The 12116-nt window shown below is 41.7% G+C and overlaps 1 protein-coding gene across 1 annotated transcript; it reads right to left on the bottom strand.

Moving 5' to 3' along the window:
* Positions 1 to 1976: 1976 nt before the first annotated feature.
* Positions 1977 to 7612, bottom strand: Gm21115 (predicted gene, 21115). The gene is made up of 3 exons (XM_003688832.5): positions 7423 to 7612; positions 5075 to 5836; positions 1977 to 3854 (listed from the first exon to the last, which is right to left on the bottom strand). The coding sequence occupies exons 1-3, from the start codon at positions 7427 to 7429 to the stop codon at positions 2041 to 2043; spliced, it is 2583 nt and encodes an 860-aa protein (XP_003688880.1). The 5' UTR covers positions 7430 to 7612; the 3' UTR covers positions 1977 to 2040.
* Between the last annotated feature and the right edge of the window lie 4504 nt (positions 7613 to 12116).

Here is a 12116-nt window from a genome sequence, read left to right on the forward strand (position 1 = left end):
ACATAAAATAAATAAATCTTTAAAGAATTGTCCAAAGTAGTGAGACTCACACTACATGATTTCCACAAGTTCCTGATGGAGCTGCTGACCAGAAGTACAGACTTTCTATTGACCTTTAAAAGCGTCCATGAAATCAGGGCCTGGTGGTGCACTCCTTTAATCCCAGCACTCGGGAGGCAGAGGCAGGCAGATTTCTGAGTTCCAGGCAGGCCTGGTCTACAAAGTGAGTTCCAGAACAGCCAGGGCTATACAGAGAAACTCTGTCACAAACAGCAAAAAATAAATAAAAGTGTGAGTGGTTGCTACAATTACTACACAACAGAAACACAGTGGAGGGGAGGCTCTTCAAAAAATTAAAAATGAATCTAACATATGGCCCAGGTAATACCACACATGGGTATTTACAAAAAGGAATTCAATTCACTATATTAGAGACATATTTGCCTGTCAGTGTTGATTGTAGCACACTTGTACATGGCTCTCACTTTGCGTAGCCAGAATATATAGTTAGAGTTCCCTAGAGGAACAAAATTGATACAATGAATATCTATGGAGAATAGATCTATCTATCTATCTATCTATCTATCTATCTATCTATCTATCTATCTATCTATCTATCTATCTATCTATCTATCTACCTACCTACCTACCTACCTACCTACCTACCTACCTACCTACCTACCTACCTACCTACCAACCTACCTGTCTGTCTGTCTATCTATCTATCTATCTATCTATCTATCTATCTATCTATCTATCTATCTATCTATCTATCTATCTATCTATATATCTACCTACCTACCTACCTACCTACCTACCTACCTACCAACCTACCTGTCTGTCTGTCTGTCTATCTATCTATCTATCTATCTGAATGCCTTGCAGGCTCTGGTCTTGTATTACAGTAATAGTACAATAATGGCTGTCCAACATCAGTTCTGTAGTTATTCAATTCTTGTGGCTATTTGAGCTGGTCTTCAGTATACATTGTCTGAAATCCTGAAGAATGAGGCTGTAATGCCAGTAGAGGAATGAACTGGAAAGCAAGTGCAAGGACAAGCAAGCAAAGAACCAAATTCTTCCTAATCCACATTCTTTATATAGACTGACACAAGGAGGTTTGGCCAAATTAAAGGTAGATCGTCCCACCAAAGAAGATCCAGATTAATGTTCAGTATGTGTTCTTCAAATAAGGTAATAACTTTTAATTAAGAAAACCCCTCACAGGTGTACCCAATAAATTGAGTTTTAATTAATTACAATTGTAGTCAGGTTAAGACCAAAAACAGCTATTAATGTAGTCCATAGCAGCTACATTAGGGAAATAGCCTTAGTGTCAACAACAGAGAAGAGTATAAAGGAAATGTGATGTGTAAACACAATGGGAAATTTATTCATAAAAATGAAATTATGTTGTCGACAGGAAAACAATTTAGTGGAGACTATCATGCCTTAACCAGGCTCAGTAAATTCTATTTTCTTCCATGTATGTGTCCTAGATCACACTTCTATAAGTGAAATCCTGCATGAATATGATTCAGAAAATTGGAAGAAAATCCCCGTATCATAAGGTTGAATATGAGCTGTGTTGAGAGGTGAAAAATGTATCGGTTTATGGAAATGGAAGGAGTGTGTGCTCAAAATTCAGTATGTAATTCAAGATATAACATGTCCAGTGAATGAAAAACTCGAAAATAATTTTAGCACAAGTGTAGAATTTTCTAAATAGATTTAATGTTAAATAACTATTTCTTAAGTTTATGTTCATATAGAATATAATAAAAACAAAATCATCACAGTTAAGAGAAACAGCATAAACTAGCCAGCTTAACATTATATGGCAATTTTACAAACTATTAAAATTCATGTGGGTATGTTTTTTTCTATCTATCTATATACTTAGTCTTCTATATTCCTGCACATGTACTTGTGTATATACATATTTACATATTTTTCTTTACTTTTATACATCTGTATCAGTGACTATATCTCTTCAAGTAAATGTCGAAAAGCACTCTGTTGCATCGATCTGGTGAGCTCTTACATTGCATAGCCATAATATTGAGAAATTTCCATATCCCTCTCCCTCTGAAGGAAAATCTGCAGTTTCCCAGTAGAGGGGTTCTTGACAGCATGCTCACGCTCTTGTTGAGCACGCCTCTTCATGGCCTCCCTCTCTGGCCTCTGCTCTTTTGTGATGGGTTGTGAGACAACTGGTCCCAGAATGTCGACTTTCTTCCATGGAATGGGTTGGCGGCTGAAGTCATGCAGCAGATATTGGGTTTGAGGTTTGGGAGGTGATGGTGCCTTGTTCCTGGCAGCAGAAACAAGCTCTCTCTGGAATGATGTGTGAGATGGTTCTCTATAGGGTACAGGCCTTGAGGTGGCCAACTGGTTCACAGCACTAGACTGGTTGGGGTTGGTTACATTAGGTCCACTGGCACTGGAGGAAATTGGAGGAGCTGGCTTGGCAGAGGCTATCAAAGATGAGCTCACAGGAGGTGGTTGGGCTGGCCTGAGAGTGGTAGGTTGAGCTGAGTGAGAGTGAGGCTGCACAGGGTAAACTGTAGTGGGCCTGCGTAAAGCCAGGGAAAGGGGCTTTCTAGAAGCAGGTCTGGATTGAGGCTTGTCCAGGGTTGGAAAAGGCAGAGGAACTAACTTGACCTTCCCAGCTGGGGGCAGCTCATACTGGGATGGAGATAGACAATCTTTGTCAACACTGCTCTCTGCTCTCTGAACCTTCCCTGGGCTTTTGGGAGGACCCTGGCCCTCACATGGCATGTTTAACACTGTTATAGTAACTGAGCCTGAGCCTGGGCCTGGATCTTTGTTGCTGGTGAAGGTTCGCAGACCTCTGAAAGAGGAGATACCAGTTTTCTTCTCACTCTTTTTCCCCAGTGGGTGGAAGACCTGCACGGACTCCAGCATGTGCATTCCAAGGTTGGTTCGAGGCTTCTTGAAGCTGTTTTGACTGAGCTCAGGTGGGTTTCTCTTCCTCTTGTTCTTGGGGATGGAGGGCTCCTTTTCTGCTTTGACTCTGTTCCTTGACTGCTTAAGCTCCTCTGTTTTCTTGGATGTGTTCTCTGATCCACTTGGTCTTTCTTGCCTCTGTTTTCTAGCTCTTCTGTTCTTGCTGGGGGGCCCTTTGGGAGCTTTTCCTTCTGGGTGCTTTGCCATGTTGTCAATAGCCCTGTCACTGGCCCCAGCAACACTCACAGCCCCCTCTCCCTCCACCAGGTCCTGGTGCTGGATTTTGGCCTGAGGATCCCCCTCAAGCAAATCAAAGGATTTATGTTTGTTCTTCCTCACCTGGTCAGAGGGGCCACTGGTGACTCTCCAGTTTTCACAGGACTGATCTTGGTCTATGTCTGTGAGGGTGTTTAGGAGTTGGGGAAGTTGAATATCTGCCCCAAACCTAGTGATGTCTTTAAAGTCAAAGCTGGATCCAATCTCCTTCTCTAGCCCCACAAGCTCTTTCGGGCCCATGAAGATGCATCCCAAATGGGCATTATCAGAATCAGGCTTCTGCCTGAGGCTCTCAGTGTCAGTGCAGTGCAGAGGCTGCTGCAAGTCAGGGTGTTCCAAAGTCACAATTGGCGTGTCTTGGTTTTCTTTTGTGCCCTCTTTTATCTCAGGCATGGTTTTGTCCTCTGGTTGTTCCAGGCTTGGAGTTGTAGGCAAGGCCAGGAACTGCGAAGGGCTGTAGATGGGGGCTGTTAATGCCCTGTCCCCGTTGACAGCTGGTGGCCTTATCTGGGAAACCTGGACACAGGTGTTGCAGAGTTCTGGAATATGCAGCTGATAGTGTGTCTGGCCTGAAGGTGGCAATCCCAGGGACGTCTCCAATTGAACCACTGGAAAAAAGTGAAGGAAGAAGTCAGTGCCTCCGGTAAATGAGATGCTCCCCACCCCCAACCCCATTTCATAGACCACAGCATTTGGCCCCTGCAGCAGTGGGAGGACATTCCTATGAGCTCTTGATGAAGAGCTTGGATGCTACCTCTGTGGGCAGACCGATGGTGACTGCTCTGTTTCTGCAGACCATTGCATGTCATGCTTTCTCAGAGATTTTTATTTTCCTTCCTGTTTGTGTGGTTTGTGGAGGAAAACCCTTAGTACGTCAGTTACCAAATTACCTGGACGTGTGCTCCTTACTTTCCTTCCCCTTTGTCTTTATTAAGAGTGCCTCTCATGTTTGTGGAACTTTGCTACTAGGTAGGTTGTCTGGTCCATAATTTCCAAAAACTTACCTGACCCTTTGAATAATGTCCTTACTCACATGACCCCAGAATCTTGTCTTTTATGTAGGTTTAGGTATCCAAACCCACCTAGGCACTCCTGCAAGGCAAGCATTTAAACAACCAACGATTTTCTCCCACCCCATGTCTCACAATCTTATAAGTGGAATGGAAAATGGAATGAGAATTTAAAATTGTTGGGCTTGGGTGAGACTCAGTAGTAGAGAACATGTCTACATGATGTTATGTTCTTGGACATGGGTTACCTCTGCAGTACTACAGCAAAAGAAAAACAAAACAAACAAACAAATAAAAAACGAGCAGGCTTAGCCAAATTAGAAATGGTACTTTGACTATGCCATACTCTCTATAATTTTAAGTGTCAGAAATTTCCGGAACAGGTGCTGAGAATCTGGGAGGAATTCTTCCTCCAGGACAGATTCTGAGCTACATTGCTCTGGAGGATTTCAACTCATGGAAAATCCCATGTTACCAAAACATTTCCTCAGTGTCTTCTAGACACAAGGTCAATGATAGGTCAGGAAGGGGTCTATTGCAGTGTATTGGTGGATAGGACTGATTATTCTGTGTAGTTAGTTACATGTGTGACTATGGTGTGCTCCACGGATATCATTTAATAAAGGATGGATGCTACTCACTGTGGCCTTGAATTCTCTCTTTTGATAGAGTCTGAAGGTGGTGGTGGAAATCCAGAGCTGTACTTAACCTGTCAGGAGACTCATTCTCCCTCTGTGTGGACTGTCCACTACTAAAAGGTAGAGGTCGAATTCTTTGGAGTGCTGATCCCACTACTTCCCTCCTGGATCTGTACTCACCGGGAAGACCGTTGTCTGGCATGGACTGAGCAGATGTTGAATAGGAGAAGGCAGAGGTAAAAAGTGGTATTTGGATATTCCTTGGCTGAATCTCCTTTAGCACCATCACCATCTCTGGTTGGAGCACAGAGGTCTGACTCCCAGGGTAAGACACAGAGCCATGGGGCTGTAAACACTGCTCAAATTCTCCAGCTATCAGAGGACCTAGGTTGTTGTGCTCATAGTAATAGACCTGGCTGCCCTCCTGGTAAGAAGGTGCCAGGCTGTATTCTTGACTTGGCATCTGCGGTGGTGTGACCTGGACAAAGCTGGCAGGCAGTGTTGGATAAAAAGGAACTATGACATTGGGATCTAAAATTTTATCACACTGATTTGTCACAGCCAGGGAGGAGAATGTAGTGTCCTGGTCAATGAGGGTCATATTGAAGTCATGGAGTGCATCTTCCCTCCTATGTGTGCTTCCAGTGCAATCCCACTTGAGAGCACCTGGATAGAAGGGTGCCGAGGTGGAAATCTGGCCCTGCTCTGTTAGCACTGTCAGCATGGTTGTGCCAGCATGTGGGTTAAGATAGGCATTACCCATGAGCGGCTGGAGAGAAGTGCTGGATGCTGATGGTAGAAGCCATGCTGAACTCATATCTGGGGTGGAGACCCTGGAAAAGTTGCACACCGTTCCTGCAGGCTGCATGGAGTTGCTCGGCAGAGGCAGAGAAGGGTGCAGAGTGCTTTCTGTCCCAAAGAAAGGTGAACTTTGGGAATTTTCTGTAGAGAGGAAGAAGACAGTGGGAAAATGGTGAGGTTGATGTTTTCTAGGTTACTGTGGGGAACAGTGCTATATTCAGTTTGTACTGGCTGTGACTGACTAAGACTGAAGTTTCCTCCAGCATCCCAATTGCAATTGCTCAGGTTGATTCTTGGCTCTAGCCAGAATGTCACTCCTTTGATAAGCTACCTGATCCTTCTCTGTGGGCATGGAATTCCTGGTTGATCTGGTTCAACCTTTGCTCCAACGTAGACATTTTCCTTCTTTGCCCTGCTTTGTCTTGTTCTCATACCTGCTGTGACATTGCCTCAAAACTCTGTCCTACAGTAGCTGTTTTTAGAGGTAGGAGAGTCTTAGATAGCTTCTCAAGCTACTGCCTTTTCCCTGTCCTGTGCACATCTATGTAGAGAGACATGGACTCTTTACTAAAGAGTAGGCTGGATTTGAAATCACAAAAACCAACCTGCCTCTGGATCTGACATGCTGCTATTATAGTTGAGTACCAGGACCACCGAGCTTATCTATACTCTGTGGGTATTTTTGTTTTTTAAAAATTACATATCAGGGAGTTTGTATATGAATATTCTATTTACTTAATTTACTTTGCTACCTCCTCCTTTGTCCCTCCCACTCCTGTAACTGATGATATCTTATATAACTCCTAAACACCTTGCGTTTATGACTTTATGTATACAACCTACTGGTCACATTTCATGGTGTGTACTTGTGTTTACGGCTGACCCTTTGGGATTTGGTAACCTATTAGAAGGTTGATCCCTGAATAACATTTACTCTTCCTCTGTTCCTGTTAATTGCATGAAACTTTTGTACAGGGGAAGCCTTGTGAAGATTTCCCACTTGTGTCAGTTATTGTTGTACAGAGAACAACTGAGTATGGAGTTCTCAGCCCGACCTGGTAGTATCCAACACAACCTGTGCATTCAAGAATTAGAAAACTCTGCACAAGATGTGGTAAAATCTGGGAACCAGAGTGGGATAATATTTTCTATATATGACAGTGAACTTGTGCCGAGAGGAATCTTAACAATATGGTTGGCTAAACAAGGCTTGTGAAATGAAAATGCCTTGACCCTTTTGATTTGAAATGTGTGATTCTCTGCAACATTCTGTCCCAAACTATGTTTGTGTTCTTTTAAGATCATCTCTCTAGGTTTGACTCCTATTTCTCTGTTTTCTAGCCCTTCATCTTTAAACTTTGGATTTTTTTGTCCCCCAGTTCTTGTGAATCTGTCTTTCATGTAACAGCTTCAACATTTCTTTCACTAGAAGAACTACCTTCTCAGAGACTAGCCCCCTCTTAGTCTCTCCCACATTCCTTCTCTTTTAAGATTCAAGAGCACCGAGCACAGACCATAGTAACACTGTAATCTCTCTGAGGTGAATAAAGAATCCTTTGAGAGTAAACTGTGTCTCTAAAGTCACATTCTTAGTAAGAACAAAAGTTAGTATGACTTTCAACGTGAGATATCTATATCCATGTCATCCCTGGTATTCTAAAGATTTGAACATATTCTAAAAATTAGGAGAGTTGTGATCAAAAATATTTGAAAGTTGCTTTCCTTACCTGACATGTTTAGGGGGGGCTCTGTATGGGGAGTAACAGTACTCCACCCCACAATTGAGCCAGATAAATGGTAGTCTTTGTCTTATATGCTGACCAAATCAGCGTGTGTGTCCAGTGTCAAACAGAGCTCACTGGTCACTGGTCACAGGGTACCTGTAATGATCCAAATTTGTTTACAGGCAGTACCATGGAAACCCCAGGATTCTACTAGGTGCTGGTAGGCTAAGAGGGAGAATGATGTCATAAATCAGTCAGCAGCCAATGGGAAGGACAGATTCTGAGCTGCAAGAAAGGATTGAGTGAGCAAGATAATAGAGAAATAGTAGTCCTGAATGCTGAGATAGGTGCTGGTGAAAGGAGGTAATCTTCATGTGGCTGTTCCTTTTGCCTTGCCTTTTAGCTTAGGAAATCATGTCAGCGTTTCTTACCAGATTCATGGACTGGTATTAGTAATGTGCATATGATCTGTCACATTCCAACAAAATGTATCCCATCAACCCACATTAAACATAGGGACAGTAGCCTTGTGCAGGAAGGAGAGGGTTACCTAGCTTGAGGCAACTAGGTTGAGCAACTGTTTTTGAGTTGTGAGCTGTCTGCATCTGTCCATGAACAAAGGGAGAGATCAAAGGGCTCCTTTGTGACTATGTTGAAGGGCAGGGCTGAGTGCATTGAAAGCACCTCGTAGCAGATTGTGAATCCCAAGACTGTGTCTCTTTTCTGGTTTCTTGTCCAGGAATCTTTTTTTTTTCTAATTCTTTATTTGTCTATTCTGGCCTAGGTTGAACTCAGATCCCGGTTCTCTCCTTTTCATCCCTGCTTTGTAGCCTTTGATCCTTGGACCAGCTTGCTCCTGCATCCTTACACTAGAGTGTGATAGCACAGTAAATTTCCCGACACAGTAGTCTTGATTTTGTCTGGCAGATGCATGTAACATGGGTTCTGCACTTATCAGCAAACAACAGAAGGACTGATGATGAGGCTGACTGCATGTGTTCCCTCTTTCAGCATTTGTTGCTGTTCTCCTGACCATATTCTGCTTCCTCTGGATATTTTCTCTACTCTTCTTTCATTTTCCAGAGCAGGTTTTTCTCTTTAACTCATGTTGTCTTGGATCTGACTGTGTATCTCCCTCCAGGCTCAGACTCATGGACATTCTTTATGTCCATGGCTTTCTCTCTGTAGAATCATGATTGTGAGCTACTAAGTCTGGGTGTCTTAAAATGAGAGTGGTAGTTACATTAGCTTCTTCCTCCTTGCAACAGACTCTGTAGAATCTTGGGCTTCTAGCATTGTCTGCCCTTCTTGGATCTGAGATCTGCCTAATGCAGAGTCAGTGGAAGAGGTAGAGAACAAAACAAGGCTTTAGTTTGTACAGGGTGTTGGACTAAATGGAAAAAGAAAGTAATGTATGTATTTTGGTTTATTTTTCAATAAAGAACCAACCTTCTCACCATCTCAGGTACCTTCATGCACAGGAATGCACCTGGTATTTTGTTGATACACAGAGAACTCTATGTCTTTCTTCATTTTATCCTATGTTGCACCTCCCATTTTTGTCACTCCCTGGTAAGTTCATAGACTGTTATTTGAAATATGTCTAATATGAATTTATACACATTTTGTATTCTATCTGTCTCACAAAGCATTAACTAATACAACAGTGTTGATTAGTTTTTTTATTAAAAATTATATTAGAGCCATTTTAACTGTCCTCCAGCAGTCACATGATGTTCTAGAATGTTTACTCAGGGTCTTTTACTCTGAGCTAGTGCTGCTTCATGCAGCTGCATGTCTAGTTCTGTACAAAAGTCCCTCCATGTAGACAGTGGAAAGATGTTTAGTTCTGGACAAATTTCTGCAGTGAGAACCTCATTTTCTACATGATGTCAGAAATGAGATTCACTCCTCTTCTGTCAGCTGTTAAATAATTTCACACATTTTCCAAGATCATGCTTGAAAGTATGCTCCTGGTTGTAGATGGCACAGGGAAAAAACATTGCCCTTCTGTAGCACTGTAGACCCAAGATGAGTATTGCCAGGACTCTGAAATTAAGTAGATTGAGAGAAGAGATAGATGGAGAAGAGGAGGGAGAGGAAGAAGGAAACAGAAAGAGAAACACTAGAAACACATGCTCACAGTGAGAAAAGAGGAGTAGATACAGAGAGAGAATGTAACTTGTACGTTTTAATCTCATAGTTTCTGTATTCATTTAAAATTTTGTACACTGATTCATTTACTTTTCCCTTTTAGAATGTATCCTGATTTTAGATTCATTCACCTCTACATTCTTGCTCATTCCCAACCCCTCACTCCTCAGTTTCCCTTCAGTTTGCATCTTTCATTAGGAAAGAACAGGCTTTACAAGGACAACAAACAAACAGAACCAAATAAAAATATACTGAGAAGGAGGAAATCTATCATTTCAAAGTATAATATGGCTAACTGATAGGAGTAAAAGAGGCCCACGTGCAGTCATCAAAAAAAGAGACCTACTTGTCCTCATAGCTACTGTTCCCATAAAAATACTAAACTAATATTGAGATGATATATATGCAAAGGACCTGTTCCAGACATATGTAGGGACTGTGCCTACCATTTTAGTGTCTCTCAGCTGGGAAGAACTTTTATTTTTTATTTTTTTTTATTCAGAGGAGCTTGTTTACTTGTCTACCACACCACCTGGCTCATATATTCATTTCACTTGCTCAACTGTGTGCTTCACTTAGATCTGAGGGAAGGCATCTGATGGAGACCTACCCTTTAGAATTCCTCTCACATGATGTCTGGCTGTTACCTCAACTGCTTTCTAAGAATTTCTCTGATGGTGGAAGGTTAAGGCACTCAACTAAGAAGTATAGCAGAATATTATCAGGAGTCATTTAATTGATATATACTTTGGTTAAATGAGCAGGTTTTTTGTTTTACCCTATGTCTATAGGCTATCTAGTTTCTGGTTCTTGGTTACACAAGAATTGTTGACTATAGATTCTTGTGGAGTAAGTCTTAAGTCAAATCAGAAGTTAATTGCCTACTTCCACAAGGTCATTGTTTCCATTGCCCTAGAACATTTTGTAGGGATGACAGGTTGTAGGCCAAGGGTTTTTTTGTTACTGGTTTCCATGTTTCTCTTTCAGTGTCCTATGCATCAGGAGTCCCTAAGCATTGCAAGGGCACTAAAATGTATTGGTGAAGGCTCCATGTTGCCACCCACCCAAACTCTTGATGTTCAGTGAGTGTGTGGATGTTATCTTCAGCCATGGGGCCTTCTCTGGTGATAGATAGCACCCTTTTGTCTAAGTAACAGCCTGGTTTGTTGAACTACATGGGACATATGGCCAAAACCTCAACAGAATTTTGTGAAGTTTTGCCGTTTGACGTCTTACCAGCACAAGAAATGGGATAAGACTTTATACCCACCATTAATAGAAGGCCTTATTTAGATGCCCTTGATCAATTTGTGGAATGTCCCCCTCAGTGGGTTCTCATATCACACCCAAAATAGCCTCCCTGTACCTGTGTTCACTTCCTGCACTCTCCTCATCTATCCCATATCCGAATCTACCATCTCAACCATAATTTCCATTCCCAAACAACACTTTATACCTTTAGAATCTACTCTGTTACTGTACAACCAAGAGACACATGTGTTCCTCCATCTGGACCCCTCTTCATTACCCAGCTTCTCAGGATCTCCTGATTGTAGTACATGCCTTCCACAGGTGTCTTTATGGGTTTTCATTACCTCACTCAGGATGGTTTGGTTTTTTCTAGTTCCATACATTTTCCTGCACATTGCATAATATATATTATTGTAATAGCTGAGCATGACCCAACTGTGCTAGCATGACTGTCCTTGTTGGATGCGTCATCCATTTCGGTATTTGACCAAGAGTGGTATGCCTGGATGTGCAGGTAAATCAGCTTCAACATAATTTGGAACTATCTTTTTAATTTCAATAGTGGCTGTACAAGTTAGCATACTCGGTAGAAATGGAGTCTTTCCTCCGCTCCACATCCTCGCCAGCATGATTTGTTGTTTTACTGATCTTAGGCATTGTAACATGTTGAAGATTGTAACTCAAAGTGGTTTTGATTTTCATTTCCCTGATGACTAAGGATATGCAACATTTCTGTAAGTGTTTCTAAACTTTTTGAATTTGCTCTATTCTTTTGTTCAGATATGTACACAATTTTGACATTGGATGATTTGACCATTTGAAATCCAATTTCTTGAATGTTTATATATAATTTTAAAATTTAGTCCTTTCTTTTGTAACCATATTACAGGATATGGAGGGAGGAAAACTCTTTTTGCATCCTGTAAGCTTTAGCTTTTTCCAGTTGACATGTTCCCTTCCTTAGAGAAGCTTTTCAGTTATATGAGATACCATTTAAGAATTGTGGAACTTCTTTATTTGATTCAGATTAGCTTGTTTACTTGTCTTCCACACAGTCTGACTTGTGTATGCATATCACCTTTGCAACTGTCAACTTCACTGAGCTCTGAGGGAAGGCATTTGATGGAGACCTATCCTTTGGACTTCCTCTCCCTTAATGTCTGGCTGTTAGCTCAACTGTTTTCAGTGAAAGACTCTCATGGTGGCAGTTTAAAGCACTCAACTAAGAAATATAGCAGAATATTATCAGGAGTCATTTCATTGATATATATTTTTGTCAAATGAACAGTTTT

The sequence above is a fragment of the Mus musculus genome, chromosome 7 (genome assembly GCF_000001635.26).
Source record: "Mus musculus strain C57BL/6J chromosome 7, GRCm38.p6 C57BL/6J".
Taxonomy (NCBI): domain Eukaryota; kingdom Metazoa; phylum Chordata; class Mammalia; order Rodentia; family Muridae; genus Mus; species Mus musculus.